Source organism: Nomascus leucogenys, chromosome 19 (genome assembly GCF_006542625.1).
Source record: "Nomascus leucogenys isolate Asia chromosome 19, Asia_NLE_v1, whole genome shotgun sequence".
Lineage (NCBI taxonomy): Eukaryota > Metazoa > Chordata > Mammalia > Primates > Hylobatidae > Nomascus > Nomascus leucogenys.
Window position 1 is genome coordinate 43,396,535 of NC_044399.1, and position 17,740 is coordinate 43,414,274.

At 41.6% G+C, this 17,740-nt stretch overlaps 1 protein-coding gene across 2 annotated transcripts in view; it reads left to right on the forward strand.

The window, feature by feature from the left end:
- The window catches only part of THADA (THADA armadillo repeat containing), a 358,452-nt gene that overhangs the window by 263,843 nt on the left and 76,869 nt on the right, over nt 1-17,740 (forward strand). For both annotated transcript variants that reach the window (XM_030800262.1, XM_030800261.1), the window contains one exon: nt 8,370-8,464. In XM_030800262.1, coding sequence (XP_030656122.1) covers nt 8,370-8,464 — 95 coding nt within the window. The remainder of the gene's footprint in view (nt 1-8,369; nt 8,465-17,740) is intronic.

The following is a 17,740-nucleotide window of genomic DNA, read 5'->3' on the forward strand; positions in this document are numbered from 1 at the left end:
GGGCTCTCTGGAAAGGCAGGTGATTAATATTACGAGGGAAAGGCAAAGGCATGGCATTGAAGCTGTGGGCTTCCTCAAGCAGCAGCAATCCTAAGGGAAATAGAGGAGGCTGTGGCTTTGGCCCTAACCTAAAAAGGGGACCCCAGTACCTTTTGCAGACTGCTAGGGCCTTGCTGAATGCCTACCCAGAACCCTGGTAGGAGTGGGTAAGGCCCTCTGCTTTCACAGATTACATTCTTCACGATCAAAACCTGCTCTTCCAGGGAAAGCCCACTGTGCTCTGCAGTGCATAGCTGGACCTTCAGTCACTTTCTGGACAGACTAACAGCCCACGGTCTCTCACTTTGTGCATGGTGGCTCAGTAAGAATTCCGTATAAGTTGGTCCACCACCAGAGCGGGGCATGGAGGATGGCTTCACTTTAAAAGGAAAATCCAAGTAGGAGGGCTGTGGGGCAGCGTCTACATATGGTTGTGAGTATAAACACTCACAAAGCTCCAGACCAAGAAAGGCAGGATGGATGTTGGGGCATACCATAAAAATGCAGCTCTGCCGTCACACCTCCCCCAGGGAGGGCAAGGTAAACGAGCAGTCCTGGTAGCCAGCCAGGCCCTGCAAGCTGCTGCCAGCTGGCCCTGCATGCACAGCTAAACTCTCCATGTTACAGTGGGGGAAGTAACTTGTTTAAATATATATATTCTGCAGTTCATCACCATTTTGCATTTTGGTTTAAACAAATCCCCTATTGTTTGTCTAAGAGTGCCATATGATGGTTATTGGCTGGGGGCCATGGTAAAAATTGGAGATCGGAATGGCAGAGGTGGGTTCTTTTTATTTAATTTATACTTCCACATTTACATGGCTTAATGTGGCCTCCATCAAAGAAGTACCTCCTAACTCCTATCCACAGGATATAGCCAAATATAAGGAGAGGCAGTATCTGGTCCATGGACAACTGTTACAATGATGGGAAGTGCTCAAGACTACAACGATGGCCAGTGGGATCTCTGGGAGAAGGGGAAGCTCAACAAAATATCCTGGGTTGAGACAGCCATTCAGCGTATCCTTAGAGGTAGTTTTCTGGATAATTAGAAAAGTAATCCTCTAGAGATAGAGGAGGGGCTTTGAAGTGAGTTGGTTTTTAGGGGGGTTTGTTGTTGTTATTGCTGTTTGAGATAGGATCTCACTATGTTGCCCAGGCTGGTCTTGAACTCCTGATCTCAAGCAATCCTTCCAGTCAGCCTCCAGAGTAGCTGGGATAATAGGTGCCTGTGCCACCTACACCCAGCTTGAAGTGAATTTTAAATAAAGGGCAGGAGGTGGGTAGACATGTGTCAAGTGGAGGGATCATAACGGAATGTGGAAACATGTTGTAGATTAATTTCCCCTTTTTCGACCATTTTCCCTCTCCCATTCTTCTAACCACCCTCCCTCTTTCCTTTTCCCCCCACTCCCCTTCTCACCTGCCTTCTCTCCCTTTGCCTCTCACCCACTTTTCCTCTTAACCTGGTTTCCTTCTTTCCAGCCCATTATGGGCCTGCTGGTGGTCCCTAGGATATTGCTTCATTAACTCCAGTGCTGGCTCCATGGCAAGAAGCTTCTAGTACTTCTTGCTTATTGTGGTTGAGAACAGAAGTGATCTGAGCTGCTTATATAGGAGCTAAGATAAGAGAACTACCCCAGATGGGCTGGGATGAGCCTGCCAGCTGCACCTGTTTGATTTTTTGGAATTCCTTCTCTTTCACCAGCTCAAACCCCTCCAATGCCTCTAGAGCCTTCCTCCATGACAGTCATGACAATCAAATCAATCCTCTGTTTTTATGTGTATTTTTTTTCTCCACATATACCCCTCTCCCAACAAGATCATAAGCTCTGCAAAGCCAGAACCTTTTCCTCTCCCTCCCCTTCCCACCCCATGTAAGATATCCCCCATACTGCTCAGCAAATGTTTCTGTATTAATAAAGTTAAGCCATGTGTCTTAGAGACCTTAATAGACACTAGCACCCTAAAGCCAGAACAGCAGTTTCCAGCCCTCTGAAGATGGCAGTGAATTCTGGTAGAGCTTGGTAAGTCCAAAGTGAATTCCCTCTCTCTTCCAGGGAGCCCACCAAGGCTTCACAATATTGAGTGGGAACCCCAGCTGTCCAGTGTGACTTGAGCTGATGGGGTCCCACTGGGGTCTTCATTCTTTGGAACTTTTAGAGTTCTGAAAGACTACTTCTGTTTCGGGCCCCTGTTGACTCATCCCATGTCATTTCCTGCTAATCCCACTGGCCGTCTTTGTAGTCTTGGCAGTTCACATCATTGTAACAGCTGTCCATGGACCAGACACTGCCTCTCCTTATATTTGGCTATATCCTGTGGATAGGAGTTAGGAGGTACTTCTTTGATGGAGGCCACATTAAGCCATGTAAATGTGGAAGCATAAATTAAATAAAAATAACCCATCTGTGCCATTCCAATTCCCGCCCCCCATACCATTGTCCCTTTAGCACTTGTTATTCTCTAAACATGTCATGTCCCCAAGTCTTTGGACATGCTACTTCCTCTGTTGGGGTCACTTTGCCCAGGTCTACCTCCTCCCCATTCTCCAACTCTCTGCCAAGGCCCTTCCTGACTCACCCAGACAAACAGTTACTCTGTTAATCCCTCCTTTTGGGGCACCCATCATACTCTAGCATGACTGGTTGTGTGTTTTCCCAACTACACTAGTGGCTTTCAAGTGTTTTTTGTTTTTGTTTTTGTTTTTTTTGACAGACATTGACAACAAGAAACAGCTTTTACATATGACCTAATGCATATGTTTATGTGTATATACTGTGCACACACACATGAAATCATGTACAGTCTGAAATTTTAGTAGCTGTGTAAGATATAAATTGCCAAAAATGCAACAGAGAGGGAATTTGCTCAAGATAGAGCATATTTAATTTCAGGAATGTTTGCTTTCAACATATCCACTGTCATTTTGGATACAAAGCATAACCCTATTGATGCCATTCAGTATAATGTAGGGTAGCTTATTACCTGGAAAAGAAAAAGAAAAAAGCTAGACCAGTCAATTATTTTACTTAAACTTGTTGCATTTTAATGGTTATTTACATCTTAAAGATAACTTATTAAAAATCATTCTTAGCAAGGACTTAATGGAAAGCTGATATATAACAAAAACCTTAGTGAAACAATCCCTTGGGAAATCTCTGAACTTCTTTAAATCTCCTGCCTTCTGTCCTTACTACACTACTTTGATACACTCTGATTATATTCTCCTCCTTTCTCCCTCTGTCTTCCTCCTAGCTCCTTCTCTCCCTTCTTCCTCTGCCCACATCTCTCTCCTCTTCCCTTCCTCCCTCCTTCCCTACCTTCCTTTCTTCTTCCTTCTTTCTTTCCTTCCTTTATTGCTGGTCACTACCCACTAGTTGATTTCATAACCAACTAAATGAATCATAATGTACTTTTGAAAAACACTATTCAGGACTCTAAGTTCCTTGAGGGCAGTGACTATGTCACTGAATCACTTCATCTTCATGTTTCCAAACCCACCACTATTCCTGGCTCTCAGTAGCCTCTTAATAAATGTTTTCTGAATGAATAGGCCTCAGTTTAAAAAAAAAAAAAAAAACCTGCAGCCACTGGGATTCCGGAAGGGACAGGAAAAGTGAATAATTTTTCACAGACTTCCCCAAGACTTATTCTGTCCTCTAGACACTGGGGCTTTTGTGCACGTGTCTGGGAAGTCCTGCTCTCTGCCTGCCTTCTGCCTCTCCCAACTTCCAGGAGAGAGGGCAGGAGATTTAAAGAAGTTCAGAGATTTCCCAAGGCAAGAACATATTAATCAAGTTCTTAAGTGGATATTTATAAAGGACAAATGGTAAAAAAGAGTGGAAGAAAACAGGATTCTTAACAGGGCTTTCATTTCATCTTCTGTATGTCGACTTCGTCTGCATAGTGCTGGATTCCTTCTCCTCCTTCGAAAGCCACTATTAGTGCTGCTTTTCAGTGCATCTGCTAGATGCTGATTACTTCTGATTTTTTTTGAGCACTATAAATCTTCATTATGCTGTGCTCCATGCCAGGACTTTTCCATTTGGGGGTAGAAAAAATCCCCAAGCCCACCAAAACCCTGTGGCTTAGTTTCCTGTCCAGCTGGCGTGCTGCTCTTCGGGATTTTGTTCCCATCATCAAAGTGGCTTGACAGACTGAGAACAAACCTCTGGCTCACCCTGAACTTACAGTGCACCATTTCCAAGTCAGAACAAACACCAAGTAATAGCAAGAGAAAAAGAATGAAAAAAATTATTTTCCTGACTTAGAAGCCAGTTCAGAGTGAAGCCCAACTCTGTGACTCCAGACAGGGATGTTACAAGGCCTTGGCTGTCCTCAAGGGTGGAGTCATGAACAGTGGGCTCCGGGCCGGAATTTCACTCAGAGTCATCTCAAAGGAGAAGCCATGGATGGACTCCTTTGTGGCCCCAAATCTTCTGTTTCCTGGAATCCAAAGCAGCAGCATTTGAGGGAGCCTCCCATGATCTCGTTGACTACATCACACTTGGCCCCAAGCCTCACAGTTGTGGGAGCAGTCAGTGATTCCTGAAGTGTCCCAGGAGGCCGGTAAGGTCACCAGCCTGTACTGGGTCTAGGGAAGATGCAAAACACTTCAGCCTGGCAGAAGGCTCTAAAGATCGTCAACCTTTCCTCCGTTCATTTTGAAATTTTTAAAAATATGCTAACTTAGCTGAAAATCTCATGGAAACCAGGCTCCTCATCAGACTTGAAAGTCAAACCGATTTCTCAACAACTTCTCTTTATGGTTCTGTATGGCTCCACAGAAAAACATTTGGGGCAAGAAGCTATGACTCTGAGGCCACATGGGAGCAGGCAGTCAATTATTACACTAAGGAACACCCAGTTAGCATGAAGTATCCCATCACTTAAAAGCCTGACCAGCCTTCCTCTTGTTTCCACCTTCTCAACGCATTCTCTAATCTTCCCAGGCTGCCGCTCCTCGGGACTGGAGAAGCCAAATGAATTCCCTCTCACATCTCTTACCCTCTTTCCAAATGCCCTTCCTTATCAACTTTGTCTCTAAATTCTTCCCATCTTACATGGCCCAGTTGGAAGTATAACTTCATTTCTCCAGTCCACCCTGGTGGGTGGGTGGCTGGGTTGGTTGGTTGGTTGGTTGGTTGGTTGGTTGGTTGGTTGGTTTTTTGGCTTAACTCCTTACATCCTGTTCTAAAGTTTGTCTTTGTTTTTGTCTCCAAAACTAGTCAAAATTCTCAGATCAGAAGCCGTCTCCTGTGCATGTCCTCCCTGCACCTAGCTCAAGGCTGGATGCACAGGAGACATCCTATCTGCGTTCTCAGGCCACTGGCTTTCCTCCCTGAGTGGCTCTTGCTTTAGCAGGGGGCAGTCCCAACTAGTAGAAATTTTACCATTGGGAATGATGTCATTAAACTTTTCATAGACTGTGGGCTTTCCATAGTGGATGGAAGAGTAACAGCAGGATGTTATGATTGAGAGTCCCAGGGTAAAGTAGAAACAAAAGATAGGGGCAGGGTTAAAAAGTAGAACCCCAGGCTGGACAATATAGCAAGACCCCATCTCTACAAAAATAATTTTAAAAATTAGCTGGATGTGGTGGCATGCACCTGTAGTCCCAGGTATTTGGGAGGCTGAGGTGGGAGGATGACTTGAGCCCAGGAGGTTGAGGCTACAGTGAGCCATGGTCATGCCACTGCACTTCAGCCTGGGCAACAGAGAAAGACCCTGTCTCAAAACAAAACAAAACAAAACAAAAAAGAAAGAAAAGAAAATGAGGCAGATCTCTATGTTCTTAATAGAATGGTATCCAAAATATATTAGTGAAAAGGAGTGATGATCAGAACCTAGTATATAGTAAGCCACCATTTATATAAACAAGTGGGTAGCAGATAGATACTTATAGAAGAATAGAGCCCGGCATGGTGGCTCACGCCTGTAATCCCAGCACTTTGGGAGGCTGAGGCGGGCGGATCACGAGGTCAGGAGATCGAAACCATCCTGGCTAACATGGTGAAACCCCATCTCTAATAAAAAACACAAAAAATTAGCCTGGCATGGTGGCGGGCACCTGTAGCCCCAGCTACTCCGGAGGCTGAGGCAGGAGAATGGCGTGAACCCGGCAGGCGGGGCTTGCAGTGAGCCAAGATCGCGCCACTGCGCTCCAGCCTGGGTGACAGAGCGAGACTCCATCTCAAAAAAAAAAAAAAAAAGAATAGAATGTGCTTGGGAGGATATGCTAGAAAGTAGTAATAGCAGTTGCCTTGGGAACAGTATATGGGCAGGGGGTAGGGTTGTGGAAAAGGGATTTCATTTTCATTGCATGTCCTTTTGTGCTTTTTAAATTATTTTTGCATGTGTTACCTATTTGTTTATTTTTGAGACAGAGTCTCACTCTGTCACCCAGGCTGGCGTGCAGTGGCATGATCTCAGCTCACTGCAACCTCTGCCTTCCAGGTTCAAGTGATCCTCCCGCCTCAGCTTCCTGAGTAGCTGGGACTACAGGTGCCTGCCACCATGCCCGGCTCATTTTTGTATTTTTAGTAGAGATGGGGTTTCACCATGTTGGCCACGCTGATCTTGAACTCCTGACCTCAGGTGATCCACCTTCCCAAAGTGCTGGGATTACAGGCGTGAGCCACCATGACTGGACCACCAGCACACTCTTAACCAGCCTCTTGTTTTTCAGTCTTACCCCCTGTAATCCCAGCTACTTGGGAGGCTGAGGCAGGATAATCGCTTTAACTCCGGAGGTGGAGGTTGCAGTAAGCCAAGATCATACCACTGCACTCCAGCCTAGGGGGCAGAGCGAGACTCTGTCTCAAAAAAAAAGTATCTGATACATATTTTTCATGTTAGACATACACCAGTTCCAGATATAGGCAATTCAGGATAGAGGTGTGAATAAACTTTAGGGAAATTGTAAAACTGTTAATTTATAGGAAATGAAAAGGATGGATTTCAGGATTAAGCCACATGGAAACTCACTAGCCAGAACACTTGTGCCAATTTCAATGCCATCCCCTAATCCCATGTTGGAAGTAGAGAAGGGCAAGGAATGGACAGTTCTGGAATATCTGCCATGGCCAGGCACTGAGGTGGGCATTTTAAGTTTACTGTGCCACATTGAACATTCACAGTGACTCACAGTAAGCCGGTCATAGTCCATTTTCTATCGCTGTAACAGAATGTATGTATTGTAACAGATGGCACTGGCATCTGGTGAGGGTCATCCCATGGTGGAAGCCTGAAGGCAGAAAAGAGCACGAAAGACAGAGAGGAAATCAAGCCAAACTCGTCTTTATAACAAACCCAGTCTCCAAATGACTAGCCCAATCCCAGGATAACAACATTAATTCATTCACGAGGACAGTACCCTCATGACCCAAGCACCTCTTAAAGGCTCTGCCTCTTAACAGTGTTACAATAGCATTACATTTCAACATGAATTTTAGCAGGGTCAGTCAAACCATAGCAGAGGTGATAATATAGTTCTCATTTTACAGGTCAGGAATCTGATTCAGGTCACAGAAATTATAAGTGGGAAAGCCAGGACTCAATTGTAGGTCTGTCCCTACTGTCTCTACTACTCACATTGTATTATTAGTACACCAAAGATGTTTTGGCCTTTTTATGGCCAAAGACACTCAAGAGTCAAGGCCCTTCAGTGCTGTTCTTAAGAAGAAAGTCTTTCTTCTTCCTTTTATATATAGATCCCCAAATCTGAGCCCACTTACTATTTCTACTATGTGGTTCAAAGAGCTGCTCCATATATTGAATGAAGAAAAAAAATCCGTTTGTTGGGGAAAATGTCATCTCCAGTGTTTGTTAATCTTGCCATGTGTCTATTGTTCAGCTGGTTATTTCAAGTACACAGATACAGTTTTTCATATGTGAGTGTAATTTTCCTTCTCCACAATACTAAATCTGATTTTCATGACTGATTTTTTTTCCCCAAATTCCTACACTTAAGAATGTAGAATAATAGAATACCATCTCCCCACCCCTTCTGTCCCGTCTTATTTTCAACTAACTAGGATAGGATCTTGGTGTTTGTTTTCATTTTATTTTATTTGAAGCCAGAGCATAGAGTTTTTATCTATTTTGTCTACACATAGCCTTGGCCTCCATCATATGGTCAAGGATTTCATTTTATCACATCAGTTGCTTATTTTCTTGCCATCAATGATTGTACATCATTTCTTAATATTTGCCATAGCTGCTTAAGCCCCATCATATACCATAGAAAATACCCAGGTTCTCCTTCCTGAGACCCAGACCTAAGGGAGAGAAAATCTCAATTTATATTCTGTTCTTTACCTTTCTAGGCAAAATCCATGTTTGGTGACCAGAGCTGTATATACTGATGTTCTCTTCCTGTTGAGTTGCTGCCTCAACAAATCTGCAAAGGACAACCAGCCAGGTATGATTCATAGTTATACTATATTTTGGAATGGTTACACATCTTTGAAATGTAGGTGGGGTATTGAGTGGCTCTGCCACACACTGCTGCACCTTCTATTTTTGTAAGACTAACCATACAACAACATTAAACAGTGTCATATAGTTCCCTCATACAAGTTTGTCGGGGAACTTGTTCTTATTTATTTGGAAGTTTGCTGTTTATTTTCTAGTTGGTCATTCAGGGAAGAGTGAACTCTACTCAGATACCCTCTCTGCATCTATGACCCCAGCTTTTTTCTATTTTGTGTATTTTCTTTGAAAGGTCGTTATTTTGAATAGCTGTGAGCTCATTCTGTTCCATTCTGTGGAGATAACTGAGCTGGGGTCATTTGATGCTGGGTATTTGAGACTCTTCTCAAATCGACCTCTACACCAATGCAGTTATGAGTTGCTGCCTCAGGCTCTGACTTTCCACATGTTTCTTGGTCATGTATGTTTCTAGGGATGGACCCCAGATCCACATACAGTTGCTCTATTTAATCATGATTTGCAAAGTGGTTTTTCTTTTTTAAGGGAAAATGTTAACTCCAAATAAAATTTTTTTGATGTGTTTATATAAGAGGCTACAGGAAGTGCTGTACATGAATTCCAGGCCACGGACTGAAGCTGATTTTCATCAACACAAACTGGAATGCAGGGTAATGAGCCTGCAACTGGTTAAAATCAGCCTCTTCTAATTGATTAGGCCTGTCTAAAGGAGGCTACAATTACAAAGTCAGATTCTGAGTGCAAGCAGACCAGGCCTTTCCTCTGTTACATTTAGTCTGTCAATGATTTGTTGTCTTTGGTAAATGCATTCAGGCTGTCAATGTCCAGCTCTGTTCATATGGAACCCTGTTCCCAAATTCAAACCAATTTAAAATGCTTTGCAGGAGGGAGGTGGGGGAGGTGGGAGCATGCAAAACCGTCTCACCCGGATCGATGTGTATTAGCCCACAAAACCCCTGTGGCCATGCAGAGGTAATAAGAACATGCTAGACTCTCATCAACTCCACATCCCTGGATAGGAGTAGCTGTTGTATCCTCTTTGTAGTGTAAAATCATATGGTTTTATAGCTATAAAGCAATCCCAGTGTATGCCTCTTATCCCAGCATAATTATGAATAGTGCCCCCTTTTACTCTTGAAAGTGACCAGGTTTGCATAATAAATTACTGGTCGCCCTGGCTGTAAGGGACCCCAGAGTTGCATCTACTTCAGCTTACCCTTAAGTTAACTGGAGTCCAAAGTTTAAAAAGAGACTATGAATCCAATGTTACCAAGTAAATTGCTTTAGATTTCCACCATTTCTGTGTTTCAGTTCCAAATTCCATATAGCTTTGTAATACTTCCTTGCCTATGTATCTAAAGGGCTTTGGCCGTAAGAGATTTGTTCATTGCTTGCAAATCTACTCACGAATTCTGACCATTTATGGTTGTCTATAATCATTAGTTTATTTGAATGAGTTTTTCTTGGCTCAGTGCCATTATTCTTTGTCTAGAATGGTTAATCCTTATATGTTGTAAAATACCTTCTTTCTTCCCCAACTACTCATCCTTTACTGATGAGCTAGGTTCCTTGAAGATGACTTTAGCTTTTTTAAACCATCCATTTCTCCAAGCTGTTAACATTATTTAGAGTTTATACCCTAATTAAACAGATCACAGCTTGTTTTCACAAGCTGTGTTTAATAACTTAACAGTATTTCACTTGCATCTATATATTACTCTTAAAGATGTTACTCTGCAGAGTAAGATGTGAGGACAGGATGCTTTTATTCTAGTATGACAACCATAGCTCTAAATATTTTGTCCTGCACTATACAGTACTGCAGCCACTAGTCATATGTGGATCTTGAGCACTTGAGATGTGGTTGGTCCAAAACGAGATGTTCTGTTAGTGTAAAATACATACTAGATTTCAAAGACTTAGTATGAGTTAAAAATAAAATTTCTCAATAATTCTGTATTAATTATGTATGTGTTGGAATGATGTTTTTGACATATTAGATTAAATTTAAAATGTATTATCAAAATTAATTTTACCTGTTTCTTTTACTTTTCAAAATGTGGCAACTAAGGTCAGATGTGGTGGCTCAAGCCTATAATTCCAGCACTTCAGGAGGTTGAGGCAGGAGGATTGCTTGAGGCCAGAAGTTTGAGACCAGCCTGGCAGCATAGTGAGGCCCCATCTCTAAAAAAAAAAAAATTTAATTAGCCACATGTGGTGGCACGCATCTGTAGGCCTAGGTACTTGGGAGGCTGAGGCAGGAGGATTACTTCAACCCAGGAGTTCGAGGCTGCAGTGAGCTATGATCATGCCATTGCTTCCCATCCTGGGCGACAGAGTGATACCCTGTCTCAAAAAAAATAAAGATAAAATAAAATGTGGCAACTAGAATGGGAAAAATAACAAAGAAAAAGTAAAACTGTCATTGAAATATGTGTATTTAACTTTGTCAAATGCAGAGATAGGAAGAATTGTAAATGACATCATAACCCAAAAGGTACATTAAAGTAACATTATTAATGATGAAAAATGTGGCTGTTTACATTTTAAATTACATATATATGACTCATTTTTATCAGACAGCACAAATTTTATTCAGTCCTCAGGGAATTGCCCTCATAAAATTGCTAGATGTGTTTGTATTTATGTATATGTATGAATGTCCATGTTCATATAATACATCCACACAAACAGTGGGAGCATATTTTCTTTCTCTGAGGATAGAATAGATTTTTAGAAATAACCAAATACCAAATAAAATGGCAATTAAGATGGAAAGCACTGTTTGGGATAAAAATAAACTGTGCTTAATGTAGTGAAATCTATTCTTGTGTGTTTTATAAATTGTTCCCCAAAACAGGTTGAGCAATAGGTAAATATATCACCAAATAAGGCAATCACTTATTTGGATGTGTAGATTTCAATATGCTTTCAAAATAATGTGATGATATTATAGTTTTAGCATATAAGCTCCTTGAAAGAATGGACCATGTCTTAGATTCTTTGTCGTCTAAGCACATAGTAGGCCCTCATTAAATGGATTTATTAACTGTTAGATTGAAATGCAGTTTTCCTCAGTTTTTAGAATAGTAACAGCTGTTATGAAAATACAGATTTTATTTAAACTCATGTATCAAATAGATGTCAATTCATTTTCTGAATTCAAGCAAGGTGTTTATGTGTGTATGTAAATATATATCTGCCTCCATTATTAGCTCACAAAGCCCAGAGTAGGAAGTACACCACATAGACTGATGCCAAACCTCTGGGTTTGAATCCTAGATCTGCCATTTACTAACTTTGTGACCTTAGGCAAGTTATTTAGCTGCTTTGAGACACGTTGTTTCCATTGTAAAAGGGGACAATAAGATCCATATCTTAGAGTGGTTGTCAGCTTCTACATGTGAAGCTCTCTGTGAAGAATGTGCTTTGCATGACACAGAATAAATGCTCAATAATATTAACTATTATTAATTTTTTTTGTTGACATGGAGTTTCACTCTTGTTGCCCAAGCTGGAGTGCAATGGCACAATCTCAGCTTACTGAAAACTCCGCCTCCCGGGTTCAAGCAACTCTCCTGCCTCAGCCTCCCAAGTAGCTGGGATTACAGGCATGCGCCACCATGCCTGGCTAATTTTGTATTTTTAGTGGAGACAGGGTTTCTCCTTGTTGGTCAGGCTGGTCTCGAACTCCCAACCTCAGGTGATCCACCCACCTCGGCCTCCCAAAGTGCTGGAATTACAGACGTGAGCCACCGCGCCCTGCCTATTGTCATTATTATTCACTGGAAGCTATGCATCTAATCTAGTCTCCTCCAGCCGGGCAGCATTGTGTTCACCTCCTCACCTTCACTGTTCTCGTATTTTTAAACATCTTCAGGAAAGAAGAAATGCCTGCTTTCCTAGGAAAACACTGCAGTATAACATACCTGGCTTAGAATGTCAGGAATCCACTTGATTAGGGTTGCCCCTGTCCCTCTGACTGATCCAGAAAAAGATCATTTTTTTTCTTGTTTATTTATTTTTCATTCATCAGACCTGCTAGCCTCAGAGATATATTGAGCACTTGTATCTGGAGATAGAGATGAATATGCCTTGGTCTTATAAGTAGGTGCAATTAAGGATTTTTCAGATGCTGTATTAAAGGAAGTATGTATGGGACACATTTGAGGCACTAAAGAAAGATCATTTCTACTTGAGAGGACAGGAAAGACTTCCTTGAAGAGGAAGTGGTTGAACAGAGTTTTGATAGTGGGCAGGGATTCACCAGGATGGGCAAGGTGGAGGTGCGTATTACAAACAGAGGTAGGAGCATGGCCAAAGCTGTAAGGGCACAAATCAGCACAGCCTTCAGAGCACTAGGGACATGGCGACTGGGGTGTTGGGTTCAAGGCCAGGCAGGTGTGACTGGTGAGGCTGGGGAGGCAGAAACTCAGTCATGGAAGGCCTCATTCATAGGCCAAAGTCCAAGGAGCATGAATTTGACCTGTAGACAAAGGAGTTCATTGGACGATCTAAGACAGAGAGTAGGACTGTGTGGTTTTTAAGACAATGTGACATTTCTTTCTCTGCCCTCATCCTTACAGGATTTTTAGGACCCTTATGGAACCAAGTTCCTAGTGTCACTCCAAAATAATGTAACTGGCTGGATGCAGTGGCTCACGCCTGTAATCCCAGCACTTTGGGAGGACAAAGCAGGAGGATTGCCTGAGGCCAGGAGTTCGAGATAAGCCTGGGCAACATAGCAAGACTCCATCTCTACAGAATTTTTTTTTTAATTAGCTGGACCTGGTGTTATGTGCTTGTAGAGTCCCAGCTACTCAGGATGCTGAGGCAGGAGGATCCCTTCAACCCAGGAGTTCAAGGCTGCAGTGATCTGTGATCACACCATTGCAGTCCAACCTGGGTGACAGAGCAAGATCCTGTCTCTTAAAAAAGAAAAAAAAAAAAGGAATGTAACTGGAGATTCATTCACTTTGCCTTTGCCCAGCCATTTTGATAATCAATATTAGGGGTTTGGGAGGTAGGAAGTGGGGAATGGAGGACCAGACTAGAATGAAAGGCAGCTCTATGGTAAAAGGAATTATTTTAGAATGGTGGGATTACAGGGGAGATTCCTTCTCTTATTTTCTATTTTACTAATTTTATGAAACAATTCTGTTTCATTATGTGTATATACATATGTTTAAATTAAATGTATTTAAATATGAATCTTGAAAGGGATTGATTATTCCAAAGGAAATGAAGTAATAACAATTTCAGGGAAACTTTTTTGGATGGAGGAGCATCTGCTCATCCCCTCTCCAGTCCTATTTTGTAAATGACCTTGAAAGGCTGTTTCTACCTCTGACATGTCTTAGAACCACGTTGAAGGGCTAGGGGCATAAACAAGGAGAAAACCAGGGAAGGAGAAAGGCAGAGAAGATGATTAGAAAAGCTTAAGATAATGATGTGTTTTGTGTAATTCAAACTTTTATCTTAGTGCTTCCCAATCATTTGAGGTTTCCTCAGCCATTAACTAGGTTTTAAAATTTTCAAATCTGGGGGTTTTGAGTTTTAAACCCACAAGGACTCTCTGTCCCCTGTGTTCTTTTTCCTCTTCTGAATCCAGCTGTCATCATTAGTATATATCAGTTTCCTGCTGGAATGGAAAGAAAATTATAGTGTCCAGTTGTAGTTGAGGGAATAAGGAAGAAAAAGCCGAACTGCCACGAGGACTCAGAGGGCTGAGTTTCAGGCTGGGCAGCGACATGGAGACGAGAGCTTTAATTCTTATATTAAACCCATCTTAAATTATTTGCTCTCAGGTTGGAAATTTTCCATGGAAATTTCTGTTTACAGAAATACTATCTAAGACTTGACTAAATATTTACCCCTTTTACTCTGAGATGGACTTTCTGTTTCTCTTATGCCCACACCCCTTAAAATTGTGTCTGTCACAACTATTGAATTGAACATTTTCTTTTACCAAATATTTAAATGAATACCTACCTGCACTTTCAGACTTTCATTTTAAGCTCTCTTGGTGGGTTTTATGAGTGGGTTTTTCCTTTCCTAGTCTGCATTTTATAAACTTTATGCAACTTGGTTCTTTTATAATTACATATATGTATAATATATTGAAATATGACTCATGAAGAGGATTAATTAATCCTAAAGAAATGACATAGCAATCATAGATAGAAATATTTTAGGTTGATAAGGATTTGTCCATCCATACCCTTCATATAAGTGATCTCAGAAGGCTGTTTTCCTGCCCCGGAAATGTGGATAGGATGCCCATTATACTCTCATTTTTAGGAAACATTGTTTTCAATCTCATCCTCCTTGTTTGGTTATAATAATAGTGGCCAACATTATTGAGCATCTATCTCTATGCCAAGCACTGCCAAGCATTTTATGTGCATTAATGAAGTACTGATGTTCCTTCATTAGACCACAGAAACTGAGGCATAGCGAGAAGTGCCCAACATCCCATGTGTGCTAAGGTGGCAGATCCTGAGCTCTCCAGCTGCCCTCACTGTGGCCCCATGGCACAACCAGGGCCAGAGTCAGGAAGCATCAGTCACTTGCTTAGGGAAGGGAGTCCAAGAACCCTCTTCGTGGACTCAACTTCCCAGGCTTCTGTCCCTGCTGCAGAATGCCCAGGCCTCAGAAAAGGGATCCCCTTTTCAGGAGCTTCCACGTCACAGGCTTTTATGGGGCCTTTCTTGCTTGTGTTTCTGTTTCCCATCCTGAGGGTGTGTGGAATAATACGAGAGCCTACCCAGGACTGGAGCGTGTTATTAGAAAGAGCACGCTTGACTGCTCCCGGGCAGCCACCTGCCCTTTTTCCCTTGGAAAGTGGACCTATGGCCACTGCACAAAACACTTCCTAATACCAGGCTGCTGGTGACTACATTTTGTGGTTTCTTTGTTAGTTGATATTTATAGTTCAGATCTCATCACTCTGCCAAGTGCAATAAACATTTTGTTTTAACTGGAATATAACTTTTATTATTGTTATTATTTTTCTTTTAAATGTCTTAAAAGTGGCCAGCTTGTGCAAGTGGAGTCAGAAACCCTAAATAGTCTAAATGCCAAGTCAGTGTGCTCTGTAGATCAGTGTACGATTAGAAGACAGGCTCTCATTTATTACTGCTTGTATTTATATAATGGAAGTTAGGTAACATAAGCCCCTCTACAGGCCAGCTTAGATGTTGATGATGCTTAAATGGTAAAATCTGTGAGAAATGTTCAACAATGCCCTGTATTTGTACTGCCTAAAACATGAATAATACATATATGACATGAATAAATAGGTCAGTGATTTTTATAACATATTAATTTCCTTTACCTAAGTTCCTGGGAAATATAGCTGAACAGTTACAGAGAATGAAAACAAACATTGGCATCTTACAAACACCTGCTCTGATTATTTAGTCTAATTAGGTTAAATTTAACTATTTCCATTTGAACAAATTGAAAACAATTCTTATCTGTTCCTCAGTCCTGCACTTTATCAGTGTTGGATGCAGATGTGTTTAATATGACACAGTTGGTGCTATTCTCTCAGCTCTGGGTGGGAAATAAAAAGGAATTGAGAACATATTTTTAGAGTCTTCTGGGGACTTTGTATTTCTGGGCGTATAGCTATGAAATTTTGAGGAGAAAAAGAAAAAATAACAGGCTTTGTTGTCAATAAATTAGTTGGTTTTCTCCAAAACACTGGAACTGTCATCTGAACTGCTGCTTGTGCCAAAATTATCTTTCCCAGGGAACAGAGAGCTTCTAAAATAAGCAGATGATTCCTAGCTGTCTTTCAGAAGTCAGAATAATATAGGGTATGCTATTAGATTGCTAGGTTAACGTGGTGTTTACTCTGTTAATTCCAAACCTTGTGCTGAGTACAGAGGCCCACAATTCTTTAGAAATTTAGTTTAGAGATCATAGCAATTTAAGTGACTTACCCAAGTTACACACCTGGTTAGTGAAAAGGTTGAGCTTTCCTGACTCCTTATTCACCGTCCATTTCTGTGACCAAAGTTAAAGGCCTCTTATAATGTGAGAGTTGTATCTGTGGCAGAACCATGTCATGAAACCTTCTACCCACATTTTCATCCCAGGAGTGAAATACTGTTCTAGTCAACAACGAGGGTCTCAGAACGTCTGTGATTTCTTATTTTTTATTTTATTTTTGTTTGTTTGTTTGCAGCTTTGTCACCCAGGCTGGAGTGCAGTAGCACACTCATGGCTCACTGTAGCCTCAACCTCATGGGCCCAAGCGATCCTCCTGCCTCAGCCTCCTGAGTAGCTGAGACCACAGGCGCATGCCACTATGCCAACCTAGTGGTTTTTTTGTTTTTGTTTTTAATTTTTTATTTTGTAGAGAGAGGTCTCCCTTTGTTGCCTAGGCTGGTCTCAAACTTCTGGGCTTAAGCAGCCCTCCTGCCTCGGCCTCCCAAAGTGCTGGGATTACAGGCATGAGCCACCATGACCGGCCATATCTGTGGTTTCAATGTTCTCTGTTCCTGCCTTTCCCAGCTCCAGCCGCTCATCACAGATAATCTGAAAGTAGTTGCCCATGTCAGTTAAATTTTTATGCAAGTAGTTTTTGAAAGCCTGTTTAAGATATTTCATGTAAATGGAGTCATACCTTTGTGGCCTTTCATGTGTGGATTCTTTCACTTAACATGTTTTCAAGGTTCATCCATGTTGGCCATTTTGTTCTTTTTATGGCTGAATAATATTCCAGTATATAGATATCACATTTTGTTTATCCATTCATCAGTTTGATGGACATTTGGGTTGTTTTCACTTTTGGGTTGTTATGAATAATGCTGCTATGAGCATTCATGGGCAAGTTTTTGCTGGGACCCATGTTTTCAATTCTCTTGGGTATTTACCTAGAAGTGGAATGTCTTGGCCGTATGCCAACTCTAAGTTCAACTTTTTGAAGAATTGCTAAATTGTTTCCAAAGAGTCTGCAACCATCTTACATTTTTACCAGCAGTGTATGAAGTTTCCAGTTTCCCAGTATCCTTACCAACTCTTACTGTCCATCTGTTTTATTAATAGCCATCCTAGTGCTGGGATCTAATTGTGCTTTTGATTTGCATTTCCCTAATGACTAATGAGCTTGAGCATCTTTTCTAGTGCTAGTTGGCCATTTGTATATCTTCAAAGAAAGGTCTCTTCAGATCCTTGCGCATTTTTAAGTGAGTTGTCTTTTTTTTTTTTGAGATGGAATTTTGCTCTTGTTGCCCAG